The sequence below is a fragment of the Abramis brama genome (assembly GCF_963993115.1).
Source record: "Abramis brama genome assembly, chromosome: 3".
Taxonomy (NCBI): domain Eukaryota; kingdom Metazoa; phylum Chordata; class Actinopteri; order Cypriniformes; family Leuciscidae; genus Abramis; species Abramis brama.
In genome coordinates, this window is record NC_139965.1 from 26,653,741 (window position 1) to 26,677,509 (window position 23,769).

At 38.3% G+C, this 23,769-nt stretch overlaps 1 protein-coding gene across 1 annotated transcript; it reads right to left on the minus strand.

Moving 5' to 3' along the window:
* Positions 1-7: 7 nt before the first annotated feature.
* On the minus strand, positions 8-19,492 carry gas2b (growth arrest-specific 2b). The gene is made up of 8 exons (XM_084108041.1): positions 19,379-19,492; positions 13,654-13,816; positions 11,024-11,133; positions 10,681-10,822; positions 7,228-7,291; positions 6,751-7,135; positions 6,554-6,661; positions 8-1,491 (listed from the first exon to the last, which is right to left on the minus strand). The coding sequence occupies exons 2-8, from the start codon at positions 13,796-13,798 to the stop codon at positions 1,282-1,284; spliced, it is 1,164 nt and encodes a 387-aa protein (XP_083964167.1). The 5' UTR covers positions 13,799-13,816; positions 19,379-19,492; the 3' UTR covers positions 8-1,281.
* Between the last annotated feature and the right edge of the window lie 4,277 nt (positions 19,493-23,769).

Genomic DNA, 23,769 nt, shown 5'->3' on the forward strand with positions numbered 1-23,769 from the left:
TTTTATTAAAATACTTTTTAATGTAATAGTCCCCCCTGGGCTTCGGTTTGGCTTGTTACATGAGTACATATACAAGAGTACATGCTTGTGTAAAACAATTAATAATAATAATAATCCTGAGTACATGAAGGGAAGTATATGGGGCAGGTGAGTCTGGTTTAATATATTCGGTAACACTTTACAATAAGGTTTCGTTTGTTAACTAGTTAAATACATTAGTTAACATGAACTAACATTTAAAAAAAAAAATCTAAAGCATTTGTTAGTCTTAGTTAATGTTAATTTCAACATTTACTAATACATTATTAAAATCAAAAGTTGTAACTGTTAATATGAAATGGACCTGAACTAACATGAACTAACAATAAACAGTTGTATTTTTTTGAACTAACGTTAACACAGATCTATAAATACTGTAACAAACGTATTGCTCATTAGTTAATATTTGCTAACGTTAACTAATCGGTCCTCATTGTAAAGTGTTACCAATATTGCATAGTTATCTTTTCACAGTCCAACAAATTTCTACACAAAAAGTTAATGTTGCAGTAATTCTATATAGTACTGAAATACAGCTCATCACTTGATATAGGGCACCACCTAGAGGATCTTTGTGGAACAAGTTCATTTTAAACCCTCATTCAAAAGAAATTACAGAAGTGTCTTTGTAAACTTAAACTTCAGAATACAGCATAACAGCCATAAATCGATTCAAAATGAAAAGTTACAATAAAATAAAAAATAAAGTAAATCAATATTGCTTCCCAGTAAATGATTCAATATTAGAGATCCCACCCTTTATGCTTTTAATATTTAAAGGAAAAAAAGTATTACAATTTCTTAATATCTGTGAACAAAAAGAACAGATGTTTATAAGACTCTGTATAAGACAACAAAGGTCAATATTCCTTTGCATCATGCCAGATTTTACATTGGACTTCAAATGGTGACCCAAGCCCAGTACCAAAATTGTGTGTCGTACAAAAGCAAACAGAATGTTCCAAAAACTCAGAAATTCATTAATATAATCATGAAGTGTAGATTGATCAATAAGCAACATTGGCATACCTTGGGCTGAATATACTGCATCCTCTGAATAAGTTGATAAGCTGTCTGCGATTCTATCAGAACATACCTGTGACAAATTTGTGAGTCATGATGACCCAAAAGGACCACTGTCCTACAAAAAGATGAATTACAAAATGAAAAGATTAAGCCACCTGGGCTGCTTCCCTCCTAGAAAAACAAAATCAGCCTGCTGTTGATTTAACAGAGGTCACATCACTTCTTAAAGCGGGAGTGAGTACCCACGACCATATAACTGTCCCGGGACAGCTCTCTCTTGACTGGGGACCTGCCACTAGGCTTGCATGTTTTGGTTCCAGGCCGGGCGATCATGGTCATCCTGCACGGGTCATGCTTTAATAAGTAAGTACCAAAGGTCTCCCATCCACCACCAACACGCACCATGGCATGTTTATCATTCAACATCTGTAAAAGTGAGAAAACATGATTTGTTCAATAAAACCATTTCACTGATGTTTCTTCAACTATTGGCATTTTTTGAAAATAAAATCTCTTAAAACTCTCATCTAACAATGTCCAATAGAGTTAGTAGGTATACAGTCTTTTTTCTCACCACACTGTTATTTCCAACACATCTCAAAGCATGTGTTGTGTTCAGCATTCCTAATGTGGAAATTGTGGTGATAGAACTCTATCAATATCCAACTCTATTGTCTTTCTGTTTAATGCTACCATTTATATATCTTAACAATTATTGGCAATGACACACAATATGATGCTCACAACCTATAGCCTATACCTTGATTTTTTTTTTATTGGTTTCTTCACACATCACATATTACATCTGAAACATGATACTCGCCGATACTGTTGTTGGCTAACAATTACGCAAAAACTTTATTAGTGGCAAGATTGTTCATTGTGATTACAATGATGCCATGGCTGTGGGACAGTAATGTTTTTTAAGCCTATTATTTTAACTTATATAAATAATTTCCACAAAACAAATACTGAAATTATGTAATAATTAATATTTTATGAATTTTAGTTTAAGATTGAAAATTGGGGGAAAGCATAAACCAAAATCTACACATTAATGGCATTTATGTGATCTTCATAAAAAAAATCTGTTTAAATCTGTTATTACCCTTGAGACGAAAGTCAAGAAACACTTGTGTGTATAAAACAACTGCCATTTCTGCTGTGTGTGTGTGTGTGTGTGTGTGTGTGTGTGTGTGTGTGTGTGTGTGTGTGTGTGTGTGTGTGTGTGTGTGTTTCTTTAAAATTATCTCCCTAATACCCCCTCCTCCTTCATAAAATATTCAAAGTCTACATCTAATATGCAACAGATCCGATGAAAGGCAAATGATCCCAGAGAGAGAGAGAGAGAGAGAGAGAGAGGGAGAGAGAGAGAGAGAGAGAGGGAGAGAGAGAGAGAGAGAGAGGGAGAGAGAGAGAGAGAGAGAGAGAGAGAGGCTGTGCAGTTAAAATCTCATTAAGCCTAATGAAACACCACCTCTCACAGCACCAGCTGAGCACCATCGCAGGAAACACACACACACACACACAGGCATTTCCAACATACACCTACGGCGCGTGGCGTGAAGCTCACTTGCTGCCACGGCAACCGCTCCCGAGCATGAACAAGACACACAAAATAGAAATGCTCTGAAACTAGTAAGGGTCATGTCTCCTGAGAAATGTGTCTCTGTCCCTTGAGGCACGACAGTCATCTATTTCCTCCTCCCCTCCACCTTATCAGTCTTGACCCTCTCATTACAAAGCTGTTAAGCTGTTGGTAATACAACCAGATTTATATGTTTTGCACCTCCCACCCCTCCAAACCCTTTTAGCTTGATGCATCCTAATAGAGGGATAGGCTATAGCCTATTCACGCGCGCGCACGTTTGCCAAGCAGGATAATTCTAATTACCATGCGGTTTGATCAGTCTCAGCTGTTCCCAAGCAGATTAAAATGTCAGGGTTGACAGAAGAGGTAAGGGCGAGCGAGAATTAACAAACACACAGAAAGCCGCAAGGGAGGAGGGGGAGTCTGTTTAAAGGTCCTATATTATCAAAAATGAAATTTCCTGGCTTTTTTCATGATAGCAGAGGTCTAGGGGCTATGAAAACTACCATATAAGTTTCAAAACAGTCAATCCACAGACAAATGCACACACCCTGCATAAAGTAGCTGTGCCTTTTCACGAGCCATTGTGACTTCCGTATAAATGTGATGTCAGAACTATTCAGTCACCGCCTTCAGTCACCACCACCCCGAGCACTGCCCACTGTCCCTCCATCCTTTTGCCCAACCCCTCAGTCAAACCTTTAGCGCTTCTGACCTGTAGGCCTACGTAAATAAAATCAGTCGACGACAGTGTAGAATGAAAGAATAATGTTAGGCTCTACGCATTAATTCAGTGATGCAAAAATGGAATGGGAATGCAGAGTGGGACGAACAGTGTGTTCCATTACAAATAATTTACATGCTATTCTGAAAGCTTGTGTGGTCAAAGTCAAACTCCAACCTCGCATTATTCGCATTTACAACCTTCCTTTAGCCTCTCATCTCATTCTCTATTATATATAATGACAGCAAAATTGATTTTTAGTCTTTTTCGCTCGTCTTTTTTTCTCCACTGAAAAATAAATGGGAAAGAGACTAGAGCGACCGCGCTGTTGTTAATACACTGACCACTAGATGGCAGATTGTAGCTTTTATATCCTTGTTTGAACAGGACCCGATTGAGTACACATCCAGGATAGAGTTCAAATAGCCAGAATGTGTTCTTAAAAGGGGCTGTATATTATACACACATTTATATTAGTGAAGTGCAGCTTGTAATAATAATAATAATTCGTTACATTTATATAGTGCTTTTCTAGGTACTCAAAGCGCTTTACATGGAAGGGGGAATCTCCTCAACCACCACCAGTGTGCAGCATCCACCTGGATGATGCGACGGCAGCCATATTGCGCCAGAACACCCACCACACACCAGCTTATTGGTGGAGAGGAGACAGTGATGAAGCCAATCAGTATATGGGGATGATTAGGAGGCCATGATGGACAGAGGCCAATGGGCAAATGTGGCCAGGATGCCAGGGTTACACCCCTACTCTTTTTCGAAGGACATCCTGGGATTTTTAATGACCACAGAGAGTCAGGACCTCGGTTTAACGTCTCATTCGAAGGATGTATTGTAGCCAATAGTAGAAGAAATGGCTGAGATGGCAAACAGTAGTAACCCACTTAAAAAAAAAAAAAAACAGATTAGCTGTAGTTTGTACACACAGGAAAAGCTCTTTAAAGCACATCAAGCTGCTATAGACACAAAAACAAGACCACCAGGGCCTGGGCTGTTTTGCTGTCTACCTCTGTCCTCAACGCACCTGGATGAGATTCATATCTGACCCTTAATCTGCCTTTTGTGTAAAAAGAATGAATAATGAATATGTCCTTAATTACTGAACAGATCACAAAGCAAGATAAACTTAGTGGAACATATATAGCAAAAATACACAAACGTACAAAAAGTGCTAAAAGGCTGAGAAGATGTGTTAGCCATGTTCATGTAAATGAGGTGTCCGTGAAAGGAGAGTTTTGCCAGATAAAGGTAAACAGTTTTCAACAGTCTGTGTTTAAATGGCATTATGCTTTCCAGTCAGATCTAAAGAGAGAAGTATTCATGAACCCATTAACATCCCTGCTAATGACAGACATGGCACGAATCGTATTTCTTAATGATTCACCGATTCTTCACCCCTTCTGTTATACAGCTCAGCCATTGTGATGATCTAATGGATCTTCCTTCTCTTTCATTTTAGCCCAGGATGTCACAAAAAAGAAAAAAAACCTTGTCCCACTCCCTTCCACTGAAAAGAAGGTTGAGAAATGATATTAAAAGCTCCCTTTCTCTTTGAGTGCTACAGTAAGCCTTTCTCTCTAATTGGATCTCTGACAGAAAGCAGCTGCTTTTCTCCCACTACCACATTCTGTTGCCCTGAAGGATTTGTCTGATTGAAAAATCATAAAAGGGAGTGGTGGAGCGAAAGCTTTAAGTCTCTGAATACAATCACACTACTAATCACTCGATCAGTAACCAACGTATAAATTAATTCTACTTTTATGGCAACTTTTGCAATCAAAAAAGTGCAGATCTATAGTCTAACAACAGTGCCTTCTAAGTAACTTGTCTCTTGTTTCTTCAAATGACCCCAGAGTGTCAATCATTGGTTGTTGAATAGTAGCATAGGAGAAAATGAAAAAAATATTTATTTCAATTCTCCCCTCCAGTTGAGAGACTATACACAAGTTTCTGACTTATACTTGATATATAAAAGTAGATTTCAATGTCTGGTTTGTGTTTCTAGGAAGAAAGTAAGATCTGTCATGACAACTCTCTGAGTATTTGGCATGGTGGTAATGGATATGACAGTGGATATGATATGTTTGGTCTTGGCGGAATAGATCTGCTACGCTGCTGCAGCTCTTATTGCTGCTGCTGTGTACGGGACTTGCTACTGCCAATACATACACAACACGTTGCTGTGAGCAAGTAAGACATACAGCTGTTGTATAATAGAGAATACATGAATTACCTGTAGCAGATCTATACAGGTGGAGCTGGGGAAGGTGGAGGTATTCTGAAAGTGCGCTGCAAATGCTACAGCAATTGACCAAGTATTTGAAGGTTGAGCAGCAGCACATTGGCTACTTCTAAAGCAGGAACCAATCAGCTGTGCCCTATAGAGAATGATGTGATTGCAAGCAGATTGAGTTAAGGACCTATTAGCCTGCGCCATCCAGAGTTTCATGACAGAACTTTATATTGCTAGATACATTTCAAAATGACAAAAGCAAGGGAAGTTCTCATTAACGTTCACAAACAGCTTGATGTATTGATGGCTATTAATGTGACAGTGTTACATAAGTGTATTCCAATATGTTTAATTAAGCATGTAATGAGTTTGTATATGACCCCAAATGAACAAAGTGACAATTCTGTTAAGAATTCAACTATTCCCTGAAGGGTTTAGATGCATTGTCTCATTTAAAGACTCAAAAAACCATACATGACCTTTTAGGCATTTTGAGTTTTAACATAATCTAAATTCTGTGTATTTTCAGTTTGACTGAGCATTTTATTATTGTTTATTGTGCAATATTTGTGTTCTTTTCTGGTATATATATGAACCGACTTTCCAGCCCTGATCCTAGATATTTGTTAGTCTGAACCTCCTTTTTCCCTATTCAAAGGTGTGAACCTTTTCTTCATGTTGCCAGGCAACACCAGCTCCCATGAGGCTTTGTCTTGACTGAGTCCTGTGTTCTTTCAGGTTCAAAACTAATATTTGTGCTTCTAAAGAAACAGTGAAAGCACAGCAAAGTCCATGCTTATAACAAATAATGAGACATGAGTTTTCATATCGCTTCATATACTTCCACAGAAATAAATGGAAACCTGCAATAATAAAATATCGAGTAACAATTGTGGTGGAAAGAGCGGTACATGGCACATACCCTGACATAGAGAACTTTGTCTCCGACACGATAATGGCCTTTTGGCTGCTTCTCAATGCAGAATTTGACTGGACATTTGCATGGTGGATCCTCTGATATCTCCCTCATCTGAAACAAAGAAAACATGCTTTTGATAATGAGTACGAAGTCTCAGGATTGGGAAACCGCATACAGTATATGACCCTAAAAGTACTCACAATCTCATCCAGCAGGTTACCGCTGCTCTTTTTCCCATTAGTCTTTGCAAGGCCGTTTGTCAGAGAGGGTGGCTTTGATTTGACGGGTGTTCCGATGGGTGATGGTGTAGTTGGTGAAGTTTGCTGAGGTTCTGACTGGGGGTTTGAGTCAGAGAAGATGGACGTGGACTCAGGGGGAGGGGTAGGGGCCAGAGGAGGGGAAGGAGGAGAGATGGATGAGGGGGTTGAGATTGCAGGGGGCTCTGGATCAGGAGTGAAAAAAACAGGTGGGGTGGAGGGAGACGGCAGAGGTGAGGCAAAGAACATGGATGGTGACAGAGACTCATCTTCCTCTTTCTCAATCTCTCTCTCAAGCTTGACCAACGCAGGCGGCTCAACGCCATACCTGAGGGAGAACGTTTATTCAGCTGTGACTGAGAGATGAAAATATGATGATGACGTGATAGTAAACGACTGTAAAGGATCAAAGGAGCTCACCTTGAAGCAATTCTGCCAAGTTGCATGAGACACAAGCACACATCCCTCGGATGCCTCTGAAGAACTGGTGAAACACATACATTATCTTATACACACAGCAAAATCCTCAGAGACTAATGATATCAGCATGTTTAAAACAAACATATACTTTACCCTGGGGGTAACAATGGACAAGACCGAGCTTTGATAGTCACATACAAAGATTCTTGAAGCGAAAATACATCTGATACATCTATTCAGCTAAATAACATTATACACTCTCAAATAACATTATCATATCCCTGCAAAGAGAATGACGATGACTGAAAGAAGCCTCAGTTTTGTATTTCACTGAGAACAATCTTTTGTTTACTCAGTATTTTTGAGTAAGAAAAAGATATCTTATTCAATATTTTATTTAAAAATATCCATCCACCCTTAAAACAAGATAAATGTATTTGAGTAGCATAATATATAAAATCTAAAAAAGTTTAAGAAAACAAAAAATATATATTTTCCAATTAAACTTATAATAAAAAACACTTTTATTATTTCTAAATGTATTAAATTATTATTTCTTACCCCATTGGCAAATAATTTTCTCTTCATCTCACTAAATTTGAGTTTGATTTCTCTGAAAAAAAGCCTTTATATCTTGTGTCATTTTGCTTCAAGAAAATGTATCTTGCTTTAAGGATGTTTTGATATTTTTCCTGGAAAATAAGACTAAAATACTGAGTAAAAAGACTTTGTCATGTCTTAATGAAACAATAGCCATACTAAACACTGCAGATCATTTTCATCCTCTAAGTAAGCAAGTCATTCAAAGATGTTTGCATGAGCTTCCCAACCCATTTTTGAGCCTTTGCCATGCAGACACAAAACAAACTTTGTAGTGTTTGCAGTGACATTAGTGTTATCTTTGTTGTACAGTGGAAAAAGTTGGGGGAAAAAACTAGGTGCTAATTTTGTGGTAAAAGGGTGTTGAAACTTGTATCAACAAGAACGAAATTAGAAATATGTCTCCCTTACATTCTGACAAGGTTTGAATCTGTGAATCCTTATGAAAACAAAGTAACAATAGCTAAATCCAAAATAGCCTCGTTTTTAAACCTATGATAAATCTTGGCTAGATTTACAGTCCTAATAATTGGGTATCAATATACACTAATTTGAGGTTTAAAACAAACAGAATGTTATTTTTCTGAATTTGGAAAATGCACATTAATTTTAGTTTTAAACAGTGAAATGCATTTAAACAGACAGGCATGTGCACATACAAAAGTCAACTGCGGGACTCTTTGAAAAGCACAGACACAAAGTTAGATCGACACACTGGTTCAACTTCTGTCACTGCAAATGTCCCTCAGGTTTTAAGTTTTTATCAGCCCTCTCTTCATGTAATATGACCTATAAACCTGTAAAACAACCAGAGCTTAAAGACAGAGAAAAGGGTTTTGTTGCGTTTATAGCAGTTATTGAACACTAGCTCATGCTGCATTATTTTATCTATCCTCTCAAAACCTTTCAATGTGCACTCTTTTTCATCTTCACAATTATTGTATTGTATTCTCTATCTATCTTTGACCCTATTTTTTCATTCCCCATTTTCCCCCTGACATACTGTCCTTTCATTTCTATTTCCTTCTCTTTCTCTCCATTATTCATCACACAGTGATGGACAGCAGGGGCCAAGGGTGTGACGCTGTGAACAGTAGAGTGACACAGATATTGATACTGCTTGGCTATTCAGCAGTTCTTTAGGGCCACAGCCCCACAGAACGACAGCCTGCATAGAAACAGAGACAGAGGAATTGAGGCCTGTTCTAACTGGACATCTCACTTAAAGGGTTAGTCCAACCAAAATTCATTTTAAAAAAAAAAAATCTAATAAAATGTTATAAGTCTTGCAGGTTTTGAACGACATGAGAGTGAGTAAATGATGACAGAATTTTAATTTTTGGGTGAATTAACCCTTTAATGATCTCATAAGTGTAAAAGTGGGCAAGGACATCACGGATCTTTCTACATTTAAATTTATTCATTTAGCAGACGCTTTTATCCAAAGCGACTAACAAATGAGAACAATTGAAGCAGACAAGCAGTTAAAACTAACAGTAGGACAACAATATGCAAGTGCTTTGACCCTTCTCAGTTTAATCTAACGCAGTACATGTTAAAATTATTATTTATTTATTTTTTAATAATAGAATAGAATAGAAGAGAAAGTGTTAGTATTACTGGATCAAGTGCTGTCGAAAAAGATGCGTCTTCAGCCGTTTCTTGAAAGTGGCTATGGACTCAGCAGCTCTGGTTGAGTTAGGCAGATCATTCCACCAGCAGGGAACAGTCATGGTAAAGCATAACCCTTAATTTTCCAGTGATTTCTTCTGAGATTTTCTCTTTTGTAGCATCATGCGCCCCCCTAATGCTGATTGGCTGACACATTTGTTGTTGTGTCGGACCGACTAAAATCCAAACAGCATCTTTCTGTGCTGAAAATGTGTCCATAGTTCTCAGGATTGTTGATGAATAGTCTCAGACGTACAAGCACATTGCCACTTGTATTGAAACCAAAGAACCTAGTCAGCTTAAAGGTGGGATCAGTAGTTTTTGAAAAATGCTGTTTGGATTTTAGTCGGTCCGACACAACAACAAACGTGTCAGCCAATCAGCATTAGGGGGGCGCATGATGGTGGAGGAGAGAGAACGAGCATGAGGGAGATCTGAACTGAAGAAAGACTGCAGAAAGAGATGAAACACAATACAAAAGAGAAAAGCTCAGAAGAAATCACTGGAAAATTAAGGGTTATGTCTGGGCAAGAGCTTTTGGACCCGCATTAATATTAGAAACGCTGTCCAGCGCTGGAGAGAGAGAAGCGGGAAGGCCTGAAAACAGACGCAGAGGTTGCTTTTTTATTCGCTCCACACGTGAGTAACACTGGGTTTGAGTGTCATCGTGTGTCTTGAGCTGCTGTGCTGTTGGCAACTAACAACCAACTCTTGTTTGTAATTACTATTGTGTACTGTACGTTCATTTTTTGTGCTTCCTTGTCATTCGTTCATCATCTGCGCTTTATTTTTCATGAAGCATTATTCTGTTGCGCTTCTGTAAACATCCACTCTTGGATTGCGTATGTAACGGAGGCCAGTGACTGCTAGTGAATGCGGGGTTTGGCGTCATTGTTTAGTGCACTTGACTCGCTTGCAGGGGGATCGGGTTTCGAGACCGACTCAGAGCAGGGCTGTTAGGATTGGAGTGTGTGTTTTGGAGGCGGAGCAATGAAGAAGGGGTGTGTTTGTCAAATTTCAAATGTCAACATTGGCCAACAGCATATTTCAAAAACGACTTACTCCACCTTTAATCACAAAGAAAAGAGTATTCACAAGCTAATATCTGAAACATAAACAAACAGACAAAAAGCCTATCCTTGATAGGATAAGAGAAATCTGCTGCTGCTTTGAAATACTCACCAAGATCTTCAGACTCAAACAGATGTGATGGCTCCACTCCAATTTTACGGCACCAGAACAGAAAGTTAGCTGTATTGTCCCGAGCAAAGAACGATCCAGAGGTTGCATCAGGCCGCCAGCGAACCACGCGCCGAATAAAGGGCTATGAACACAACAGAAACCAACTGAATTGTAACTCTGGTTAGCTTATTATGTGCTCATTTGAATATTTTATAGTTTAAAATAGCACAACAGATAGTTTCCCCTCTGTTAGGTGACACTATATTCATATATAGAGAAAAAAAAGATTTTAGGACACATATTCAGATTAAGTTTAGGATCAAACTACCCATAATATGAGCACCTTGCCAATGCTGGCCATAATCATTTTCTCCTGTAGCGCTTCTGCAAGCTGACACAAGACGACTCCAGTGTCTAGTCTGTCCATGAAGTTATCCACTGTTATGTCCAAACCTGTACAGGACGCATTCAGAGAGACAAATGAACATTAGGAGAGAGATAAAGAATGATCAATAGGCTTATAGTAATAAAGAGTGAGGTTATAAAAGCACTTTTATAAAAGCGGAGGAACCGTCAGGGCCCTCTAGGCCCTCAGAGAGGGCCTAAACTATTGTAAAAATAATATTTACAAACTTTTAAATAACTTTTAAAAAGTAAAAACATTTTTAATAAAAAGTCATCCGTTCTAATGTTATTTTAGGAATTTATAACTTGATCATAAACATCTCAAATCTGCTTTCAACTCTGTGATTGGTGGTCCAGCTGTGAAATTACAGACTGATTTCAAATGACAGGAAAAATGACCAATCATATCTTTCCTCTAAATGGGTGGGGATTCCTATGATCAAGTTTATGACGCGTTTGGCTCGCTGTGAGGAACTCGATGAAAAAAAAAAAAAAAACACTGATAAAATCGTTATTCACTATGGAAACTGCAAGCAACATTAATGAGGAGGTGATCGTTGCTAATTTATCATCCACGCCGTTTTCAAGGTTAACTTTTGAAGAAAAGCTGGAGTTAGTGGCAGAGGAAGACCTACACCAGAGCTTAATCTTAACAAAGCTTTATTTAAACCATTTCGATCCCAGCAATTATAAGCGATAAAACTGGATGACAGAATCAATCAAGAAGCTAAAGCTTTATTGCTGGAATTGTTTGCTGTTTGGGTAAGTTATTTGAATTCTAATAGGTTATATGATTATATTCTGGCTGCCACTACTACTGTTTTATGTCAAGCTTAAGGGGCCGTTTACATGACACCGTTTTCAACTAAAAACGGAAGACTATTTATGCGACAACAGCGTTTTGGTGGCCTGAAAACACACACTTTTGAAAAAAGTTAAGGCTGATTTAAGGCTGAGTTTAATTTTTTCCCTACGACGGAAAGGGGTGAGAGGGCCAAGGTTCAATAGTCACGGTTCGCTACTGGTATACACACAGTACAATACAAGTTTTATGGTTGTTGTTTTACCTTCCTTACATATCCTCTTCTCCATCTATTGTTTATCAGTTTTCAGTACCTTAGGCAACTCGAAGACGCCCCAAAAATCCTCTAAGTACACTTGCTCTGAGATTCTCACGGCTGTGCAGACACATTCCTGAGGCCTGGGTGTTAAGTACATACAGATTCAGACACAGCAGTGGTACCGGAGCTCAACCATCACGGTGAAGGGGGAGTGGGGGGCCTGAGGGGGGCCTGGGGAGGGGGAATACAGGAAGTGACGGCGGAGGGAAACCACAACAAAAACAGAAATCCTGATGTGCAGAATGACTGGGGATGATCATTAGCTCAGAGTGAGAGAGAAGTGTGTAGGGAAACAAAGAGATCTCCTGCTGTCTGTCAACCACAGAGCCATAATGCTTGCCCTAAGATCAACAGGAACAGGAAGAGTTGAGGGAGAAAAGTGTGTGTTAATCAGAGAAATCCATCATCAGCTTCTTTGGTGAAAACAACAACTCTGATGTTGTCTCCCTTCTAATCTCATTTCTCAGGTTGTTGTGTCTTGACTTATATTTAAGTACCGCCAGCCTGTTGGCTAAAGTTTTTTTTTTTGTTATATATCTCTTTACATGTCGTGTTTTGTTTTTATCAAGCCTCTTCAGCCCTCAGTTGTCTTATGAGGTTCTGACAACAAAGGTCAAGACACGCAGGGACTCGTATAAGACGCTCATATCCTGTTCTGTTTGAGAAAGGCAATTCCTCTTTTAGGGTCCCATCAGGGCATGTCCCATTGATCCAAGATGCAGAGGAATTTAAGGAATTCTATTTAAAATGGCTGTCTGTAAACACCATGATATTCCTGATCTGATGGGCACATACAGAATAATCCATATCTGTTGACTTGTGCAGGATTTAATCAAGATTTTATCCGACTGTGTAAATAAGGTTTTATCCTTTGAACTGACACCAAGCAATGGGAATGGGAGAAAGAGTAACCTTGAATCCTTGTTAGTCAGAAGATTTTACTCAAATTAGAAAAACTAACTTAAATTACTGACACTGCTGTAAAGCTGAAATGCAAAACATGTACAGTCCCATCTTCTCCTGGAGTTGTGACTAATAATAAAACAAGTGGGCCTATTGGTGACCAGGGATGGCTATAATTTTACATTTACAACTTTCCTTGACACTTGAGGTCTAGTTAGAAGTTTCCATGTGTTGAACTGCCAAAATCAATTTATGGTTGTTGTAAAAGACTCAATGTTGCCCTAAAGATTAAGCCCAGCCAGTGTATTTTTGAGAAATGTCTCAGCGTTTTTTTTTCTCCATACACTGGAAGTCAATGGTGACCAAATCGGTTTGGTTACAAGCACTCTTCAAAATATATTTTTTTAGTGATCCACAGAAGAAATAAAGTCATATAGTTTTAAAATGACATGAGGGTGAGTAAATAATGACAGAACTGTCATGTCTGGATGAACTAGGTTATCAGTTCGCAAATCAGCAATTGCTAATTCTTATATTTTCTTACCAAGGATCCTGTTCAGCCAGATGGCCAGATCTTCTTTCATGGGCAGGAGACTGGACTCATGCCTACATGCCAACCACTCGTTGTACAGGTGCAGACAGGAGAGGTCAGGTCCTGGTTCCCGTCTGGGACTTAAGGGACCATTCATACTGACTCAAGTAGTGGACTGCAGGATAGAAAAAAACAAATCATTTAAAACAAATCATACACTATAAATTTGATGAAAAATCCAGCACCTCTTTAAATAATCTAGCATACATACCTTCGACAGCAATGGTCAGGCTGAATGGTCCTGAATGGACTATTAAATGTGCTGTACATATGAATTATAGCAGAACATCTGTTCTCTCAATGCTTCTGTATATGGGCCACTGTCTGAATTTACCTCAACCACTGTTGGATTTACACTGTACCTAATGATGCATATCTACCTCATTCCAACTGTTCTCTAAAACTGACCGAAACAATGAAAGGGAAATATTAACATTGCTAACAGGCAAACAGGAATAATAAATAGTGATGGGAATCAGTTTAATACTGTTTCACAGTCAGCTATTTCCATGTCTGACTGCCGCCAGGTATTTCACAATTTTATCAATTTTAGGTACAGAATTAGAATGATGGAATTAAGATTTGTCATGCTAGACTTGATGGAGAAACGGGCAAACACAAACAGACAAATACCAGCTCAGACACACTCTCTCTCAGGGGAGGATTTAATGTTCAAGTCTTACTTCAATCCTTAGCAACTGAAGAATGATCTGTCCTGTAATTTCTCCCCTACCCAGGCAACTATTCATCAGAGGGGCCTTTCACGTGTAGAAACATGCCCCTGTTTCCCATAACTGCCACAGTCTTGTAAGGCAGAGGAAGGAGTGTAGACACCTGCAGGGCAGATGTGTGCAATTGAAACAGGCGCAGAGAGAAATAGTGGTAAATATAAGTCCACCCCAACCCCCATTTATTTTATTAAAGCTGGATAACCTGAAGCTCTTGAGTGAGATGGTGAGGAAGAGGAGATTAAGACACATAAACTCTGACACAATTAGATGTTGTCCTCCACAGCATAAAGTGAGGGGTGATGAGATGGTATGTTAAGAGTGGTTTCATGAGAGCAGGGAGAAATCGGAGGCAAAGAAGAAAGTCTATCTCCCAGAAGTGCTCAAGCTTAAAGTTTTTTGTATCAATGTTTTTGGTGACACAACAGAAGATGGTGAAACATTGAAACCACACACGAGAGTGAAAAGAGGATACAAAGATGGCCAGGACTATGACAAGCTGATATATCCATGTAGACAGAGTACACAAATCCTGTAGTTAATCTACAGATATCCTGAGAATATATATTACTTATTTGCATGAAAGTGCCAAAAGAAACAATGGGTTTTTTGTGGATATTTGACATACTTCATCTACTGACAGGCTGAATAGCTTTGCCATGCAGGTGGGCCTGAACATCAGCCCATCAAAGGCCAAAGTTATATGCATGTATTCCATCCCTAATGCAACAATAACTGTCAATAATGAACCACTGGAATATGTCAACAACTTTACATACCTAGGAAGCCTCATCAGAAAGGATAATGCAGCACAAAAAGATATGCAAGCAAGGCTCGGAAAAGCTACAGGTGCATTCGCCAGACTAAAGACGGTCTGGAAATCTAGTCAATACAGCACCACCACAAAGTCCTGTTGTATGGCTCAGAATGCTGGCGAGTTACTGAGGGCGACATGAACAAGATCAGCGCCTTTCACAATGGATGCCTCAGGAGGATATGTTGTATATACCTGGCCTATGAAAATCATCAAAGAAGAACTGTACAGGAGAACAAAGATTCAAAGTGTGGTCCCTGAGATCAAGCGTTGTCAAAGCCGATGGCTTGGACATGTTCTCAGAATTGACCGGGATCGAATCGCAAAGATTTCCATGATGAGGACACCATCTGGCAGAAGAAAACAAGGTCGACCTAAAACAACATGGGAAGAGATGCAGCACACCACAAATAATCGAGCTAAATGGAAGCAAATCTTTGATGCCTTGTGGCCCACTAGGGACAAAGAGTAACATAACATAACATCAACATGATTTAATAGAGATATTATCAAAAAGATAGGTCGGTCATATGTCAGTCTGACATATGAAGTATTATGAGGTTCATTTTGAGTCAGACAAGATCAAATAAGAGGTTGGTTAACTTGAGACTCGCTCCAACTGTGAGTTGTCGACTGCTGCAGTCAAATTCACAAATGAATCACTGGCTGTGTCCCAATTTGCATACTGTCTGAGTAGGTACTTTGCAACTGTTAAAAAAGTAAGTTCTATATAGCATGAATGTGTGTAGTATGGATGTAATCACAAATCCTCTCCTGTGGCCTCATGGGATAGTAAAGTGTCCATTGAATGTGCACTTTAGAATCTCACCGGAAGGTCATCCGAGTACCTTTTTTGCTTGCGGTTTTATGAATACTGTGAATTCTGACATATTCTTTTAACATACTGTTTGTACGATGCAGATATGTACAGCTGTAATTGACATGCACTGCATGGCAGAATGGATGATTTAAAAAAAGCAAGAGCTGAAGTTGGCATAAACTCCAGGGCCTCGTGTGTGTCAGTGATCAAGGCTGAGCCTCTTTGACCGATGGAGCATGGGAAGCCCACACAACAGGATTACAGCACACAGGTGCCACATTCACACTTACACTGCAACCTGACCATACTCAGACAGGAGGAGAGGAAGAGGTCTTCATCCAAACCCACAGACAAAAAGAGGCTTGTTCACACATACACACACACCAAGATGCACGTAACGGTAAAACACACACACACAGACTTACGCTCCAGTTCACCGCTCACAGATAGGTGTGAACATTCATTGATACACACTGACACAAGGCTACACATGAGATACAGAGGATCAACTGCACTCATCCAATGATATTTTCCGTGCAAGCTCCTCATCAAACAGAGAAATCGGTCTAATTTTACAGGCTGTAATTGTGTCATCCACTCATGTTCTGGTTAATAACTTAAAGAATGCTGAACGCTCTCGTCTGGGAATACAAGCTAAAACAGATACAAAATATGATTTTTAACTGCCATACCAATCTAAGTGTCAGGTTCAGGGTATGTCCAACACAATAAATCACATTTCTGCTGGCCTGGCAGTCTGGCTTCTCTTACCTCTGTTAAATTACATCCATAAGTTACTGTAGAGAAAAGGCTTGACATTTATCATACCTAATACTGGGTTGACAGGCAAAATGTAGAGTACTTGTTCTATCAAGGAATTTGAGTGTAAAGAAAAGATCTCTGCTTCAAAGCATGACAGGGCAACACCCACAGCAACTAATTTACTTCTGGAGTGAATCCATGTATGAAAACAGACTCTGTGTTTATTTTAATGGCATGTAAAGCTGAACAATATCAGTGAGGATGTTAGCACACTCAACATATTTTTCTACAACAAAGGTCTACATTTCAGTGAAACTTGAGAAACCACCATTAGCAAAAGTGACATTGCTTATAGTGAGTGGATCACACAAACAGTGTAAGTGAAACTTGCAATTCATTCAAGCCATTGCGAATGTGGGGTAAAATGATTTGGAGTGAAAGATGAGCACCCTCTGTATTTAGCAAACTGTGTACAATTTTTGTTAGGTGATCAAATATTTAGTAAGGATATAGCTCTCTGTGAATGTTAACTGTTGTCTTGTTTCTGAAAATCTGCCAAAAATATGTTAACATATTAGATTAATATTAAACGTTTTTCTTTTTTTAATCATTTCTTTTATAATTATGTTCAGATTTGTCTTACCCCATATGTCTCACCTTACCTCATGGTAAAGGTCAACATATCTGAACCAGAGGGAAAGTTCGGCAATTGCGTATGGAACAGTTCACCCAAAAAATGAATATGTATTCATGAATTAAAATGTGTGATCATCACATTCACCCTTTCATGTCTTTCTTTCCTCCATTGAACCCATAAGGAATTATTTACAACAGACTACGGATCTTTTCAATGTAATGAAGGTGAATGGTGAACACTGCTGTGCATGAAGCAAGATTTTCAAGGGAAGACTTTCAAGGAATGACAGCATAAATTTCAATCTGTTGCTCACAAAAAGCTATCATATGACTACACAACACCTAGAAGATTGTGTAGAATAGAATATAGAATATATATACATACTTGGAATATAATGCAGTATGGACTACATTTATGGTGATTTTTGTCCATGGACACCTTTCAGTTGAATAGTATATGGTAGAGAGCAGCACAAACATTCTTCAAAACTTCTCTTGTGTTCCACGGAAGAAAGAAAGTCAAACATGTTTGGAATGACATGAGGGCAAATAAATGATTACATTGAATTTTTGGGTGAACTATATAGTTAAGCAAAATGTTGTCTCATTCTTGCCTAGTTTAAGTCCAGATTACTGGGCAGTACTGGGCAGCACCAGAAGTAAGAGATCTGGGCCAGATTAAGCTCTTCAACAAACATCTTCTCACACTCTTAGAAAATACAAAGCCTTAATGAACTTTCTATAAGTGCAGAGTTAAGATTTGTTATACAGATGTTATACAGGCCCTAAAATGTATGGCAATAATTTGTTGGGGTGCATAAAACACTAGGCTACAATCAGGGCTGGACTGGGACAAAAAATCGGTCCTGGTATTTTGGCCCAGACCGGCCCACTACATATGATCATAAACACAACCGATCTTTGTACAACCTTGAATATGTATACCAACTCCTATTCCTTAAAACCACTAATGCCATGTAATGAGTGAGTAGGAATGAGTAAAAGTTAACAGATGAAATAACTACTAATTGTAAAATACAAATGAACTATACTCCACAGTGATGAATCCTAAAACAAGCTACTGTATAAGCTGCATTGGCATAGCAATACCAGTGTTTCCCACAGGATTTTTGGTAAATCTGTGGTGAGTGTATCTGTCCCTCTAGGGAGGTTCGGGGCATGCTACCCCATAATACATTTTGTGCTTTTTAATGTTAAATTCATCAATCTGGTGCACTTTGAGAGTTCAAAATTAAGAGCTCCAACCCATATTCAGTGTGCAAATTGAACAAAGAAAAACTCAAAACTTGTGATATAGTGTCTGTCGATATTACACTACTACATAATAATAGTTATAATATTAATCCCATGACAGTAATAGCTATATATTGTAAAACAAATGCACTGAAAAAGAAACTTTCATAATTAGTTTTGTACTAATTTCTATACTTGAAAGAGATAAACACATGATATCTTTTATTTCAGATATTATATTTATTTTCAGATGGCCAGTCCACCCCTGGCTACAATATTATATTGCTGTATAAATTTACATCATACATCAAGTAGGACTTGTCATGAAACTAATACTTAACTTCATGATGAAGACTATTTCAGCAGCTTCTTTATACATTTATTTACAGATTTGTTTATATCTGACCTCAACAAAAGAGTTGTACGATAAATATCTGGCCTCAGATCGGAGAAAAGCACTCAAATACATTACACTACTTATAATGACCGCTATCGAAGTTTCGAGACCGGCCTTAAAATATCGGCTAAGAAACGATTAATTTGTTAACTTATCTAAATAAACGGATGTATAATTTTAATAGCCTATAACATATTGAATTTCTGTTTTATGTTATCGCGTTATAGGTGTATCTTAAGACATAAAAAGCATGAAACAGTGCCTACCTCTGTGTTCTGGGCAGATCAGCCAACAATGTCACTGTCAAAACTTTCACTCTCTCCATACACACTCTTGGTGTCAAGTTGCATTTACACACTGGCAGTGCAAATTCACGGAGTATCACTGACGTGTTTAACAGCACGCCTGTGATCATTCATAATCGTGTAGCCATATTACACAAACACTAGCTCCCACAAACAATTGTTTGGGGCAGAAAGGTTTTTTTTTGTTTGTTTGTTTGTTTGTTTGTTTTTTACAGAGACGAAACATAAAGAACGAATAGGCTATATTAATTTGCATTTAGTGCCATCTAAACTTAAATATCTATGTTTCGCCATCAAATAGGCTAACGTAAACCGTAGGTTTTGTAAATTTCAAGTTTGTTAATGTTTACACATGCGGTTCAAGTTTATGAAAACAGCGTTTAGGGAGTCTCTCCGAATTCTTTGCTGATAATAATGTATAGGCTACTGTAGTTTTATAAACATGTCATATTCAGTTGATGTTCTTCATTATTAGCAAAAAATAATAATAATAATATTTGAGCGTAATCTACATCATTTTCGGTGGTTTACAGAATTACAGGAAACAGGATGTATTTTTAGGGGAAATATAGCCTATACTTTTCAGTGGAATGATTTTGCATATGGGCTCATTTCTGTCCGATGAGAAGATTAACTTCCTCTATTGTTTGTTTACCCACGTGTGATTATATTTGCATGAATAAGTCTCTGATCAGTTTATTCACTAACGTCTAACGGGTTAGTTTTAACTTTTACCAGTAGAAAATTCCAATTCCATTCCATTTCGTTCAGATAGCCTACACACACTTGAAAAGTTTTGCTTTCGAATGAAGCTGTGTCTCAGTGGGCGGTCTCTACCAACCAGGATGGGAGGCCCTTTTCTATTGGTCACCCTGGATCGAAGTGACAGGTTGACCACGCCCTCTACGTTTCCCCGCTGCTGGCTGTGTGTCTGAGAGAAGAGCGAGCGAACATGTAACATGGCGAGCAACAGGTCCTTTACTGATTTAATATTAGGCAATAAACTCAGTGACAAGTGAACTGAATTATTCTCTTTTTATGCTCTCCCATTTAAACACAAACATGTTGGCTAAACCAGTGAAGTCGGGCCGAAGGGTCTGGCTTAGGCTAGGCCTAATCATGTCTGATCTGCCATAACTTAATCTTTTCATTAGACTAACTTACCCGGAACCGTGATTGTGCTAGCAGCAGGAGAGACGTTACATTAACTTTTAACAATTAGGCTTAAAAATGATAATGATAATGATAATATAAAATACATAATATAAATTAAGTTTTATAAATTACTTCACACCTTGCTACTTAGCAAGACAGGTTTTAGATATTTTTTCCCAGCAGTTTTTAACTTTTTGCTTTTATGTAAGTGCATTTCAACTTTTTCATATTCATATTTAAACTAGATTTAAATAACGCTGACTGTCAGAAAATAATCAAAAGTCACAGTATGACTTGCTACTGTTAGCTAATGGTTTAAATCATAGACTGTAAAAAAAGAGTTGGTTTAAATATGTCTGCAAGATCTGTCTGTTAACAAAACTGCATGTCTCTAGACTAGAGCACCAAAAGTTAAATCGTGTAGGCCTACATTTAAGTAAATATATAACAGTGATTATATTTTGTGACCAATTATCTGAATTTTTATTTAGTCAAAAAATAAATACACAGTTATATAGCCTACTTCTGAATGTTATTTTGAATTTGTTACATCAGCTAATTTTGAAATGTTTGGAAATGTAAACTGATATTTCCTACTGACACACTACGGCAAAAGATAAAAATAACTGGCTTAAAACCCATTTTTGTATTCTATTGGTGGCTCTGGCTGCTAGCTCTGTTGTATTGGCTAATAATAATTCAGCAGTAAAACTAACTACATAGTGGTTTAGCCATCGTTAAGTATTTAAATGGGAGAGAGCATAAGCAGATAATAATTCACTTGTCACTGAGTTTGTGATTGTAACACAGTTCGTTACTGTGGGAAGAAGGAGGCGGGAACCGGCGAACGTTCAAAGACTTTAATTAATAAATAAACAAATACAAAACGAAAGTAAAGGCAGCAGTCCCTCACGGACGACTGCCGCCACACATAAAGTTAGGCTAATAAAACAAAACAATGTAAAAATCCAGGGCTGTCCTCTCTCCATCTTCACTGTCAACGCTCCTCCTTTTATGCTTCTGCTCCTCCGTGAGATAGTACGAGACCGGTGCGTCGCGCAGGTGACACTCATCAGTAATCACGCCACCGGCCTCGTCCTGCTCGCCGCAGTGATATTGAATCAGTTACCCAGTAAAGGACCTCTTGCTCGCCATGTTAAGTCGCTCGCTCTTCTCTCAGACCAGACGTCGTCGACGCCGCGCCAGCAGCGGGAAAAAGATAGTGGGCGTGGTCAACCTGTCACTTCGATCCAGGATGACCAATAGAAAAGGGCCTCCTCGTCCTGGTTGGTAGAGACCGCCCACTGAGACACAGCTTCATTCGCAAGCAAAGCTTTTCAACTCGCAAGCAAAAGATTTAGACCCGCAAAAAATACTGCAGAAAAGAGAGCAAAATTTGTGCGTTTGTGATGAAAAGTGTTCGAAATGCACAAAGAAAATAAAGGTTTTCAAAGATTTACATGCACTGCAAATAATAATCAACTTCTTTATTTTTGAGCCTTAAGAATACTTTTTTGCAATCTTTTAATTTTTTTTTAATTATAAAATAATTAGTTTTACTCTCAAACGCAGTATGTTTGATTGAATAAAAAAGACAGGGAAACTCCATCTCCTGGGGTGTATTCCAGAAAGCAAGGTTATCTTACCATCAAACATACCCTGTAAGCATAGCCTACTCTCGGTTGATTAAACCAATATGCTTGTATCCAAAACCACGAGCACTCATTTAGCCTACTTGCGTTACCAGCAGATGGCGTTACTAGCTACTCATCTATCATCTACAATCTTTGCTGTAAAATGTTAAAATGATGTAGGCTATTTAATTCACATTTATCGCTTTTCACAATACTGTACATATCGTTTCGAAACAGCTTTACAGAAAATGTATGTGTCTACATTACAATTTAGATCTGTTATCAGAGGTGACTGTGTCCAAGTAATGTTCATATTTCAGAAATGTAGGCTAATGTTATGGAGGATGAGTTTGCATCACTTAAGTTCTGTTCTATTCATCGATTAAATGCAGAGAGCGCTTGTTTTTGCAGGTCTAAGCAGATTTTAAATAATGTTTAATTTGAAATGTTTGTTGTGGAAATGCTGATATTGCGAAATTGCGAGGCCTTTATTTTGAAAGGCCCATAAATTCCGAATTAATTTCTGTGTTGATGTTTTGAAATTAAACCATTAATTTATAGCTAATCCATTAGATAGGACCCAGGTTTTGAAAGGTGTGTTTTAGACCTGAAAGGGCGTGTCAAAGATTTTGTTTTCCGCCCACTCTGTTGTTAATGGTGGGTAATAAATAAATGTGTGTTCTCCCTAGTTAGAGCGTCGCAGTTACACGACAGGGATCACTGCGCAAGACCGTGACAGATGGCGGGATTGTGTGTTTCCTGGACAACCAAGGAACGCGTCTGGTGTTTGGATAGACACGCGGGAACCCAGCGAACACCACCAGGCACGTGCCTGTCCAAATTGGTCCCTGGGGTCTGTGGGGCCCGTTCAGCATCAGATGGGCCCATCACTAATTGGAGTTCTTTCTTTGTCCCACAGCATTAGTCTTTCTGCTCGATAAAGATTCATGATGTGTCATGCTCTCAACATATCTACATATGAATAAGTCAGTAATTCCATAATTCAGTCATTTCCTCCATTTGTGCTTTGGAGAACAAAAACTACCTTAAAAACAAGGATGAAAACAGAACGAAGAGAGGAAAATAGTTAATTACACAACACACAGACAGTCGCGCAGCAGGTAAGTGCTATGTCTTAATTTACTAAAAAAAAAGGTACAGATTTAATTATAGTAGGCCTATTGCTTCCTTGCAGTCACTGTTCATAAAGTGTCAACTCAACATCCGGGTCAATGGCCTCAGGGTGAGACTGCAGTAATTACTGTACTGCAGCTGTCATATTGTACACTGCTGCAGAGGACGTGAAGTTAATAGAGTGACTGCTGTAAAATGTTCCATTAGTTCACTTATTTGGTTCACATCATATCTTGAAACTGTAGTTTACAGTTTCTTCCACATATTTGTCACTTGAGTTTTTGTTTCGCGTGTAGTAGGCTAGTTATAGCTACTGCTTTATAATTATGAGAATACAAATCATGAAGTTGTATAGGCTATAAAGTATATATAGGCTATATATATATTTTTTTTTTTTGTATATTTTTTTTTTTTTGTATTTTCCTTAGG